The sequence below is a fragment of the Myotis yumanensis genome, unplaced genomic scaffold (assembly GCF_028538775.1).
Source record: "Myotis yumanensis isolate MYYU_CA2020_CCGP unplaced genomic scaffold, mMyoYum1.0.hap1 SCAF_15, whole genome shotgun sequence".
NCBI classification, from domain to species: domain Eukaryota; kingdom Metazoa; phylum Chordata; class Mammalia; order Chiroptera; family Vespertilionidae; genus Myotis; species Myotis yumanensis.
In genome coordinates, this window is record NW_027223766.1 from 40,327,372 (window position 1) to 40,340,035 (window position 12,664).

A 12,664-nucleotide genomic window follows, 5' to 3' on the forward strand; every position below is an offset into this window, starting at 1 on the left:
TGGTGATGAAAGGAGACTAGGTTTGGGGCGGTGAGCACAATGGAGTATAGAGATGTTATATTATGAAGTTGTACACCTGAAACTTATATAAGGGTATTAACCAATGTTACCCCAATAAATTTCATTTTTAAAAGGTTTAAAATTTTAAAAATACACATATAAACAACAAAATATTAATAGCTATATTGTTTATAATAGCCCCAACTGAAAACAACCCAGATGTCCTTCCAGTAGAATGAAATATACATCATGAAAACGAGGGAATGTTACCACTCACAACAACATGGATAATTCCCACTGGCATAATATCGAGCAAAAGAAGCCAGACACCAAAGAACACCTGTTGTATAATTCCTTTTATAAAAATCTTGAAAATAAACCAAACTGGCGTCCAGTGCTGGATGTCAGGAAAGTGGTTATGTTGCGGGGGTGGGGGGTGGGGGTGCTGGGGAAGGGCATAGGAGGATTTCTGGGGTAGTGATAATGTCTTCATATGGAAGATGGTTACAATTTTTATAATGTCTTATAAAAATTCATTGAACTATGACCTGTGCATTTTTCTATATGTATGTTATATGTGGTAGATTGTATTATTGCTCCTATCTTTCCACCAGGGACAACTCTGGTGGAAAGTATACTTCCTTGCCCTGTTGCTGTAGAGCTTGTCCATGTGACGTGCTTTGGCCAACAGGAGGTTGGTTGGTAGGATGTGAGCAGAGCCATAAAATGTGTTTGAACAGTTTGATTTCTCCCTCTTGGGTTTCTGCTGTCAGGGAAGACAATATTTTCCTTCCGCCCTTCCGGGTTCTTCTGGCTGGTTTAAGAATTAAGTGGACATGAGACAGATGGACGGGAGAAAATCAAGTTCGTACCTATTGGGGTCTCACAGATATGCAACCTGAAGAAATGACCAAAGCAGGCAGCTTTTATACTTTTTACAAATTCATGAAGAACTGATAAGACTAAGAAACCTAAGCTTGGGTGCTTAATTAGTGAGGAATGTAAGCAGCGCTGTTCACACACGCTGTTCACACACGCTGGTCACACACGCTGTTCACACACGCTGGTCACACACGCTGGTCACACACGCTGTTCACACAGCCTCGCAGCCCTGAGTTTCCTATCTCAGCGATGAGGAGTCTCCCTGCCTCCCGGTGGGGAGGGCAGCTTTCACACAGGAGATTTATTTCCTGCTTCCAGAGACAAAGGACAGTCAGCGTGCTCTTTTTGCACCAGCTGTTTCTTAAGTCACTTTAATTAAAAATAATCAATATGCCCAGTGGCATATTTGGGGGCAGTCTGCCCTGAGCCCCAACACAGTCCAAGTCATGAGGAGAATATACCTCAGAATGCTGCTGCTCTTTTGGCCCAATTCCTAGAACAATACACGTAGAAAAGAAGGTTCAGCAAGACCCGGAGCCTGGAGCCTGAAGTCAGGCCTGGATCGGTCAAGTTGCAGCTGATGAGGAGGAGGAAAAGGACTGCTATTTTAAGCCAGTGGATGTTGAAGTGCTTTGTCATGCAGCATTATTATGACAATAGCTGACTAATACACATTATTCTTCAGTAAAAAAGTACTTTCCGATCTCTATGCTCCCCCCCTCCCCGTTCTAATAGTCGCCTGTTTCAATTTAAAGTTACTGGCACCCACCTCCAGCACTTAAACAGCCAATTCCTGTCAGACAATTACTAGTAAATGCAGCGCATTTCCTTGTCTATAAAATGAGGGTGACGCTTACTTCACAAAATGCTCTTGGGAAGATTGAACGAACCAGTAGATCCAAAGTGCTCTGTAATTCGCAGAACACAACTTTAAAGTGACGGATGATGGGGCAGGAAGGGAGGTGGGAAAGCAAACGTGTGCAGCACGTCACGCACCAGGCAAAGCGGCTTCCTCCCTGCCACGCACGTCCTGGCTCAAAGGGAAAGGGCACAAGTGTGGGGAGGAGATTAGGGGGCAAGTGGCAGGGCCCAGACTGGAGCTTCTGAGTGTAGTTCTGTGGGGCCCAGTCCTCCTTGGGAGACAGCAATGATGATTAGGCTTCTAGAAGGCCAGCTGATGCACAGGCAACGTAGGCACTAGGAATCCCAGGAAGGCCACAGTGATCCTCAAATCTTCTCCCTACCCATTACTGTCTACCGTACCTGAATGGCCACCATCAGTTTTGTATAATTGGGTTATGGGCCCGGCCAGCATGGCTCAGTGGTTGAGCATCAATCTATGGACCAGGAGGTCGTGGTTTGATTCCTGGTTGGGGCATATGCTGGGGTTGTGGGCTTGATCCCCAGTGTGGAGAGTGCAGGAGGCAACCAATCAATGATTCTCTCTCATCATTGATGTTTCTCTCTTTCTCTCTTCCCTCTCCCTTCCTCTCTGAAATCAATAAAAATATACTTAAAAAATAATAATTGGTTTATGGCACTGTGTGCCTAACCATCCCTGTTAATCCATCCTGCCTTTCTTATAGTGCTTCTCAATTTACAAAGAGCAGGCCCATCTGCTGTCTCATTTTGGTATTATTTCCATTGTGTGGATAAGGAACCTGAGACTCTGAGAGATTGAGTGATTCCTGCAAGGCTACTTCCTTAATGAGTGTTAGAGCTGAAGTTGCAACAGGTTTTTTGACCAAAGCTTAGCAAGGTAACGCACTGATGTGAGCAGGAATTCCATCATTAGATGACCAGTTGTGCCCTCAGAAAACAGGTGGCATTGGCCTGAGGGGACAGGACCAGGAAGTTATACCAGGGGAGAGGGGGGAAATGAGTTTGGAGCATGCAGTAAGCAGTGGACTTTGAAAGGAGGTGGGTGATGGGGAAGATGAGGAAGTGGAAGGGAGACAGGGAGTGGACTCGGGAAGAGGCTGCAGAGCCTTGGCTGGCCTCCTAAGGGCATTCATTCCCATGGGAGGAGCACTTCCCAACAAGAGCTCAGAGAGGGAAGCAAGGATCAGAAAGGATGCTAGCGAGGCCAGGGACCCTGCAGTCCTACTTCCTTTCCAACAGCAACATTCTGCGGCAAGAGTCCCCCTAGAGGCTTCGCATAGCCCGCCTGGTCCTCTCTCTCCTTCCCTATCTACTCCCCATGCTGCCAACATCTAAGACTGGCCGACTGCCTGGCCTAAGACTGGTTGGTACAGCCAGCACAGTCCTCATGATCAAGATGGTGAGACCTGACACGGGAAAGGAGATCCTTGAACAAAGCTGCCTGTAAGCAAACACACTTCCCTTAGAGTGCCAACATCAAGGGCCCATTTCAGCTGATTCAACTAAACCTAGCAGCCCTCAAGGCAGGAGCTGGGGTAGGTGTTGGGTCTTGCTATTTTATTGGCAGCATTTTTCACATGGGTGAGGCAGAGAATTTCCATTAGCAAGAGGAACCTTCGCTGTTCTTTCCAAGGGCACAGTCTCTCCCTTTCTCCAGGCCCAAGTTGGTGTGTGGCTGTGACCTACCTACCTCTGTGGTCCGAAGGCCGTTGTGTTTCTGGGTCAAAGTGCCTGAGCTGAGGCTCTGAGGATTTGAGCACTGGGTTCCACAGCTCGTCTTCTTCTCTGGGTTGGATATTCCACCTGGGGCTGTAGATCGGGGGACACCATTGGAGGACAGTCCATCTTCCAGCACACCTGGGGGAGGGAGACAGAGAATGGCATTAGAGCAGCCATGGGCAAACTACGGCCCGTTTGAAATGAATGAAACTAATAAAAAAAAAAGACTGTACCCTTTTATGTAATGATGTTTACTTTGAATTTATATTAGTTCACACAAACACTCCATCCATGCTTTTGTTCCGACCCTCCGGTCCAGTTTAAGAACCCATTGTGGCCCTCGAGTCAAAAAGTTTGCCCACCCCTGCATTAGAGTCTTGCCACAAACAATCCCCAAGAGCGTGGAAAATTTTCAGCCAAAAAGAAGAAAGGAGAGTCACCAGAAATCTCACCACGCCAAGTTAGCCTTTTCGATAAGAACATGTGTGTTGTTTTGTTTTACAAAGATGAGATGTTTAAAAATAATTTCATAACCTGATAATTTTATTTAATACATCAATGGCATTTCCCCATGCCATTGAATATTGTCATGTTACTTTTTACACGGGTCTGCTGTTATAGGAATATGTCACCATTTACTTTACTAATCCCTTCTAGTTGAATATATGTTTTCAAAATAAATGTTACTGTGATGAAACTCTTCAGAGTTAAAGATTTACTTTTAATTACATCCTTAGGATGAATTCCTAGAAATGGATTACTGGTTCGAAGGTTATACAGTTTTTACATAATTCCATTTCAAGGTGTTGGACTAGGTCCCTCCCATAACAAATGCCAAGAAATGATAGAATAAGTGTAAATAAACTGCCTCACTGAAACACAAGAGGAGGACCACAGTGAGGCATTCATGGCTAAAGAACAGCATATAGCTTGAGGGAGAGTACGAGAGGGAGACCGGAAGTGGGCAGGGGCTGTGCGATAGGAAGTCCAGGAGTAGCCAGGTGTGTTGGCCACTCTACTCCTCCATCAGCTGAGGCCAGTCAGCAAGGATGGAGCAGTCTATGAGGGTGGGATACTGTGATATAATAAGAAATATATATTTGGTCTTCATCCCTAGTTCTTGGCACAGAACACCTAAAACCCTTATAATTTCCTGAGTGATGGAATGATAAGAGCATCTTTTGTTATGACCTTGGTCTTTGCTCCTGGCTCCTAATATCCTTGGAACTTTGGGAGTAATAGGCAAATTTGTTCTAATGAGGCAACACATGCCCCCCATTCCCACAGCTTCAGGATGAGGGCTGGTTGCCAGAAAGGCTTAACCTTGATCAGAAACTTGGAACTTTCAGTCTCACCTCCCACCTCTCAGGAGGGGAGAGGAGCGAGAGATTGAGTTAATAATTAATCACACCTAATGATCAAACCTCCATGAAACCTAAATGATGATGTGCAGGGAGCTTTAAGGTTGGTGAAAGCACCCCATGAGCCAGGAGGCTGGCGCACCTCAACCCCAGGGGGACAGACGCTCCTGCATTTGGGACTCTTCTGGGCCTCGCCCTATGTACCTCTTCATCTGGCTTTTCATCTGTGCCCTTCACATTGTCCTCTACCCTAAGTGTAAGTAAAGTGTCCCTAGGTTCTGTGAGTCATTCCAGCAAATTATCTGGCTTAAGTAAGTATTTCTCAGAACAGAAGAACAATGTGAAACCGAAATAGCCTCCCAAGTGCTTGGCAGGATAAATAAAAAGAAAACTAACCTAGATGGATCTCAGTGAAATTTCAGAACGTCATTGAGAACAAGAAAGGCTTCAGAAGAGGACAAAAGTCAAGATTGAGGTTGACATCAGAGTTTGCATCAGCAACCAATGGCTGTAAGACTGAAACACTGTGTTCAAGATTTCAAAGGATATATGCACATGTTAAGGTCTTTTGCAATGTATTGTTATGTTTATCCCTATAAATCTCCAATTACCCCATTGCCCTTTTGCTAACAGTATATGAAATGCAATATTACCCCACCCCTCACAAACACTGAATATTTCCTTTTTTGTTTCCCATCTTTGCCAGGTTAAGAGGCAAAATAAAGTATCTCATTACCTGGGTTTACACTTCTTGACTTACTAGAGATATTACATTATTTGTATGCCTATTAGCTAATTAGGTGTTTGTTTGTTTTGAATTGTCAAATCATTTGCCTATCGTTCCTTTGGGGCGTTTGCCTGCGTTTGTTTGCTTTTCATCACACTTAAGGAAAACAAACAAAATCCTTTCCCAGAGTGGTGAGGCGGGCATCGGAAGCACAGTGTGTCTATACTGAGGGAGGGAGGGGTGGCTGACGAAGCCGAGTTGATGAGGCTCCAATCCCAACACTGAGGAAGCGGAGAGCCAAATGTCACATGTCACCAGTGAGTCCATGTGTTACCCACCTACTCTGCAAACTGCTAAGAGGCTCTCAACTGTGGCCATGGAGAAAAATCAGAATTTAAAACATTGAAAGTCACAGCAGAAAATGCCTGGCCCACAGTCTCCTGACTGGCCGGCTGTAGCACATGGGAACACTGTAAAGGGGTTCCAGATGTACAGAGAAGTGGGCTCCTTCAGCGGGGCTCACCCCAAATCTTTGCACCCCCTTCCTCCACCAGCCGGCAGCCTGAACCCCTTTTCTTCCCATCTCTCCTCCATCTGGCGCCAACAGGGCCTCAAATGCCTGCGTATGGACAGCCCAGCACACATATTCAACCTTTATCTTTGCTGCTCCCTCGAACAGCTGGCCCTTGGCCCAGGGTGTGCAAACCCAGAGGATGGATCAGGAGAAGAGGCCCATGAAGAACCTGGGAACAGGCGTGTTGTGATTTGGGCTGGAGATTCCAGGGCCCGGAACCCACATAAGAAGAGTCTAGAACAGAGCTTCTCAGTGTGGCCTGGGCAATAGTTGGGGAGAAATACTGACTAATGGACTTAGATGGTCTAGAAGGACAACTGCAGTACTAGCCTGTCAGTCCCAAAGGCCATGGGTCCTGACCAGGAGGTCTCCAGTTCCTGAGATGAATCACCAGCCTGTCCTATCCGCACTTGGCCGTGGGGGTTGGTGGTGGAAATGGCATCCCCTCGTACCCAGCAGCGTGCGAGAAAGACGCCTGCTGAGAGCAACAGCTGGAACAGAAAGGACAGCAAGAAGGAGCAAGCAGAGTCCTGTCTGTCCTCGGGAAATCAGGCCTGAAGTCTTTTCTCCCCAAAGAGACACCCAGGAGGCAAGAAACAAGCTGATGAACTGGGAGGCAGCCAAAAGGAAAAGTCAAAATCTCACTTTCTGTTCCCTGCAGACCCCCTTAGAACCTCTCTGTGTTCTCCGAGGGCTCACCTTCCCTGCCCCCTTTGATCAGATCAGCGGCACCTTTCTTTCTTGAAGTTTCCACCTCTGCTGTTTTGTTTCTTGAAATTTAAAAATTGTCCAAACCAATCAATCCATCCTCTAGCCTCCATCTACGAGAGCCTGTCCTGTGCCTAACACTGTGTGCCATGAGAGGATACGAAACACGTACCCCAATCCCCTCCGCTTCTGTAATTTAATTGGGAACTGAACAGGTTATGTAAGAATGACGGAAAAATAGAGCCGTGCAAACTTTCAATAACAAGATATCATTTCTTACCCAGCAGAATGGCAAAAGTTAAGAAGTCTGCTAATATTACATGTTGAAAGGGTGTGGGCTAATGGGTCCTCTCATATACTGCTGGTGGGAGTACAAAGAGAACTATCTATCTTGGAGGACAACTGGCAGAATCTATTCGAGCTGCAAATGTGCACACCTTGATGCCCTGGCAATTGTAATCCTCCGCGTCTCCCGTAGAAAACCTCCCTCCATTGCAGAGCCTGTGGGGGGCGCTCTCCAGGCCACTGTACTAGTGAAGAGTGGAATCGATGTAGCCATCCGTCAGTTGGATAATTAAATAAGCTGTGGTTTCCCTATAGTATGGAATTCTACCGTCGGAGCCTGGAGCAGGCTACCCCAAAAGATCTCACAGTGGGATATGGATGACTTTGATTTAAAGTTACTTGACAAGCAGCCAGTGCCAGAGGGCAGGCCAGCCCTCCCTTGTCTCCTTGATGCAGAAAATACATCTCCCCTGGGGAAGGTGCCCTCCCTGCTCCAGGGGGGCTAAGAGAGACACCCTTTGGTGAAGGCCTGGGGTGCATGGTTGGGGGCAGACTAGGAGGGGTCAATGAGGGGAAAAGGGACATATGCAATACTTTCAACAATGAAGATTTAATAAAAATGAAAAAAAAGACATCCTTATTGCTAGCGTGAAGGAATCCAGGGCCAAAAAGCTTACATAAACAAACCTTGTTACTCCTTTACTAACTTACTACCCGAGCCCAAACTGTTGAGATTCCTCACTAATGAGCACCCAAACCTAAGTGTCTTTGTCCTATCAACGCATCACAAATTTATTGTTTCCATGTCTACGTAAAAAGGGTAACAAGTCAACTTGTTCATTTCTCTGAGCCTAATTTATGATCACCTGTGGGCATGTATTATATTATATATTTTTTTCTGTTAATCTGGCCTTGTGTGAATTTTATTATTAGTCCAGCTAGAAGAACTCAAGAAGGGTAAAGGGGCGACTTTCCCCTGCCCAATACTATACAACAACCTAAAAGTATAAAGTAGATTTATATAGATAGACATCTAATGAAAAATAATCAGTAAAAGCGCAAGTAGATGGTAAAAAGAACTTTCATATGGGAAAAAACTATTATATACCATGTTATCATATTTATATATTTTACGCAGAGATATATATACACACACACACGTGTGTGTGTGTGTGTGTGTGTGTGTATGATAACAATATTTGTCTCTGAGGAAAAGACAGGGGACCAAAGTCAGAGGGGAGAGGGGTTCATGGGGCCGTGTCTGTAACATTTCTACTTTTTAAATATATTATTTGTGAAATAAAAGTGATTTTTTAAAAAAATAGAGCTATGTCATATTCTGCTTTTTTTTTATTAGTAAAGGCTTTGTACCCACCCAGAGTATTTGCCTATGTAATTTTTAGTTATTAGATGACAGTTAATCATCAATTATGCTATCAAAAATAGTAATAAAATATAAAGATACAAGAACAACACCCAAGAATCCATACCTTGCTATTCACCTAATTTACAAAGAAAGTTCCATCACTTAAAATGAAGAGATGAGCTCTCGGTCTGACATCTTGGCGAGGCAGCCGTGGAGGCCCTGCTCGCCGAGTCTGGCTGTGCCACCCAAGGACAACTCGAAGGAGAAAGATGCTGGAAAGTCAGCCAAGAAAGACAAAGACCCAGTGAACAAGTCCAGGGACAAGGCCAAAAGGAAGAAGAGGTCCCAAGGCAAAGTTTGGGACAAGCTCACTAACCTAGTCTTGTTTGACAAAACAACATGTGACAAACTCCATTCCCAACTATAAGCTCACAACCCAGCTGTTGTCTCTGAGAGACTGAAGGTCCGCGGATCCTCAGTAAAGGTCCTATTGGCCAGGGCAGCCCTCAGGAGCTCCTTAGGAAAGCACTTACTCAACTAGTTTCAAAGCACAGAGCTCAAGTAATTTACCCCAGAAACACCAAAGGTCGGCATGCCCAGCTGTTGGAGAAGATGCATGAACAATGGGTCCCACCAGCTGTATAGTTTGAAAAATACAACTTTATTAAACCAATCAATCAATAAAATGAAGAGATGAGATGTCTGACTGTCTGTATGGCAGCTGGTAATGTTCACTGAGATACCCTAATAGCTCATGTGGATGCGTGGATGAGATAAAACATAGTTGTTCATAAGAACCTGGGGGTTGCTGGTGGGACTGAAACCAGCCATGGTTAGTCCTCATGAAGGAGGGGATTCTTGAACAGTGCTGGAAAGGAAAGCCTGGGGGTTGCGGCATGAGGCTGATAGAAGAAATGAAATGAAACTCACATTCGTGGGCTCCTGCTGAGGGCCAGCCCCAAGCTCAGAGCCAAGATACAAAGAAAGGTTCCTGAAACAACTGGTAGTGAAGAGCACGGAGTGGAATTTGATTCCCAGCTCTACTTCATTGTCCCATCAACCCTGTAGGTAAGTGCTACCGTCCTCCTCCTGCCCCCCCCCCTTTTTTTCAGAAGAGGAAACAAGGAGGTTCAGTAACCTGCCTGAGACCCTACAGCTGAGGCCAGAGTCAGGCTGCCACCCAGGCCTGCCAGAGTCTAAAGCCTTTGTTTTCACATACATTTTGTTTACCCACATCATTGAAGAAAGCTCTTCAGTGAAGCGTACTCTTCCTTCCAGGGCCAGACAATAAGGAGACATCTGGTGTCATCAAAATACATGAAAGGCCTTTTGTTTGTTGTTTTAAAGCTAATCCACAGCTCAAAGGTCTTCCTCCTCCAGGGTGGAGATCTTTCCCAGTAACTTGCCAGCAGAGTCAAGTAGGTCACAGGGATGTGCAGACAGGAGACGAGTGCATTTAATTCAACTTCCTTGGAGTGTTTTCTACCCCTCAGTCCCCTGCAATGGTCCTCGTGTCAGGTGCTCAGCCCTCGGGTCGTCCACTATAGATTCACAGTTTCTCCCCTAACCCCCTGGAAGCCACAGCCGGGCTCGCTTCCCCCACAGCTCCTGTTTCAGGGCTGCAGCCAATTGGCCTCTACTCCAGGCAGGGGTCAGGCCCTCAGCTTCTTTCTGGACCCCCCTCCAACCTCTCCCACTCCCTCCCCAGGCCTTCACCACACTATTGTCCTTGTCCATGGGTTATGCATATATACATGTAAGTTCTTTGGTTAATCTCTTCCTGTCTCTCTCCCCTTCCCTCTGAGATTCATCATGCTTCCATCTCTCTGGATCTATTTTGTTCACCAGTTTATTTTGTTCATTAGATTCCACATATGAGTGAGATCATGTGATACTTATCTTTCTCTGACTGGCTTATTTCACTTAGCATTATAGCCTGCAGGTCCCTCCACCTGTCTCAAAGGGTAAGAGATCCTTCTTTTTTACAGCTGCATAGTATTCCATTCTGTAAAATTACCACAGCTTTTTTATCCACTCATCTACTTGGGCTGATTCCAGATCTTAGCTATTGTAAATAGCACTACTATGAACATAAGGGTGCATATATTCCTTCTGATTGGTGTTTCAGGATTTTTAGGATATATTCCTAGAAGTGGGATCACTGGGTCAAATGGGAGTTCCATTTTTTATGATTTTAAGAAACTCCATACTCTTTTCCACAGTGGCTGCACCACTCTGCATTCCCACCAACAGCGTACTAGGGTTCCCTTTGCTCCACATCCTCACCAGCACTTGTCCTTTGCTGATTTGCTGATAGTAGCCATTCTGGTAGGGATGAGGTAGTACCTCATTATCATTTTAACTTGCATCTCTCTGATGATCAGTGACTTTGTGCATTTTTTTTCATATGTCTCTTGGCCATCTGTATGTCCTTTTTGGAGAAGTGTCTATTTAGATCCTTTGCCCATATTGTAATTGGATTGTTTGTCTTACTTTTGTTAGGTTGTATGAGGTCCTTATATATTTTGAAAATTAACTCCTTATCAGACATATCATTGGCAAATATGTCCTCCCATACAGTGGGCTCCCTTTTCATTTTGTTGATGGTTTCTTTTGCTGTGCAGAAGCTTATTTTGATGTGGTCCCATTTGTTTACTTTTTCCTTTGTTTTCCTTGCCCTGGCCCTAGGAAATGTATCGGCAAACATTGCTATGAGAGATGCCTGAGATTTTGCTGCCTATGGTTTCTTCCAGGATGTTTATGATTTCACTAGAGGCCCAGTGCATGAATTCGTGCATGGGTGGGGTCTGGCCAGCCCACCCCAATCGGGGTGGGGGGAGCCAATCAGGGATGGAGCTGGCCTGGGAGAGGGGCTGTGGGCAGTTGGCGGGCAGGCCCCACCCCCTGGTAGAACTCCGTGTCGAACTCCCAGTTGAGGGGACAATTTGCATATTAGCCTTTTATTATATAGAATGATTTGCATTTAAATCTTTTATCAATTTTGAGTATAAAGCAAAGGTCATAGCAAGAGACTGACAGCAATACAGTCATAGTAGGGAACTTCAACACCCACTGACTTCACTGGATAGATCTTTCAGACAAAATATTAACAAGGAAACAGTGACCCTAAGTGATATACTAGATCAGATGGACTTTATTGACATTTACAGAACATTTCACCCTGGTGTCATCAAAATACATGAAAGGCTTTTTGTTTCAACTTCCTTGGAGTGTTTTCTACCCCTCAGTCCCCTGCAATGGTCCTCGTGTCAGGTGCTCAGCCCTTGGGTTGTCCACTATAGATTCACAGTTTCTCCCCTAACCCCCTGGAAGCCACAGCCGGGCTCGCTTCAGAATATACATTCTTCTCAAGTGCACCTGCGGCATTCTCAAAGATAGACCACATGTTAGGACACAAACTAAGTCTCTACAAGTTCAAGAAGACGAAATTATATCAAGCATTTTCTTAGATCACAATGGCATGAAACAAGAAATAACTAGAATAAAAACACTCAAAAACTTTCAAACACATGGAGGATAAATCACATGTTACTAAACAATGAATCGGTTACCAATGAAATCAAAGAAGAAATGAAAAACTTCCAGGAGAGTGCAGGAATTTTTTAAAATATATTTTATTGATTTTTTACAGAGAGGAAGGGAGAGGGATAGAGAGTTAGAAACATCGATGAGAGAGAAACATCGATCAGCTGCCTCCTGCACACCTCCCACTAGGGATTTGCCCGCAACCAAGGTACATGCCCTTGACCGGAATCGAACCTGGAACCTTTCAGTCCGCAGGCCGATGCTCTATCCACTGAGCCAAACTGGTTAGGGCTTAATAGCTTTTTATTCTTTATTTGATATCTCTGAATCCAACTCCATTTTGAGACGGAATCTCTTGGGGCTCTCAGTGTCTGTGAATTAAATGACTTAAATTCACGTTCACTCAACAAGCATCACTGGTAGCCAGCTTGCTATGTGCCCAGCAGGAGGGTACAATGGCGGGGCAGGCACTGCCCTTGGAGTCAGGCAGCCTAGGATCAAGTCCCAGCTCCAACTCTGTAAGCTGTGTGAGCCTTCAGAAGTGACTAAGTAATAACATTTCCCTTCCCCCGCCCCCCCCTTTTTTTGTCTATAATGTGTCAAACTCTACTATG

General features: G+C 45.1%; 1 protein-coding gene and 1 pseudogene across 2 annotated transcripts in view; one reads left to right on the forward strand and one right to left on the reverse strand.

Moving 5' to 3' along the window:
- The window catches only part of BAALC (BAALC binder of MAP3K1 and KLF4), a 55,267-nt gene that overhangs the window by 13,018 nt on the left and 29,585 nt on the right, over nt 1-12,664 (reverse strand). Inside the window, exon 2 of one of the 2 annotated variants that reach the window (XM_070392226.1) lies at nt 3,451-3,621. In XM_070392226.1, the coding sequence (XP_070248327.1) occupies nt 3,451-3,621 (171 nt within the window). The remainder of the gene's footprint in view (nt 1-3,450; nt 3,622-12,664) is intronic. The other variant, XM_070392225.1, reaches the window with a different exon arrangement.
- On the forward strand, nt 8,680-9,124 carry LOC138993428 (small ribosomal subunit protein eS25-like; annotated as a pseudogene).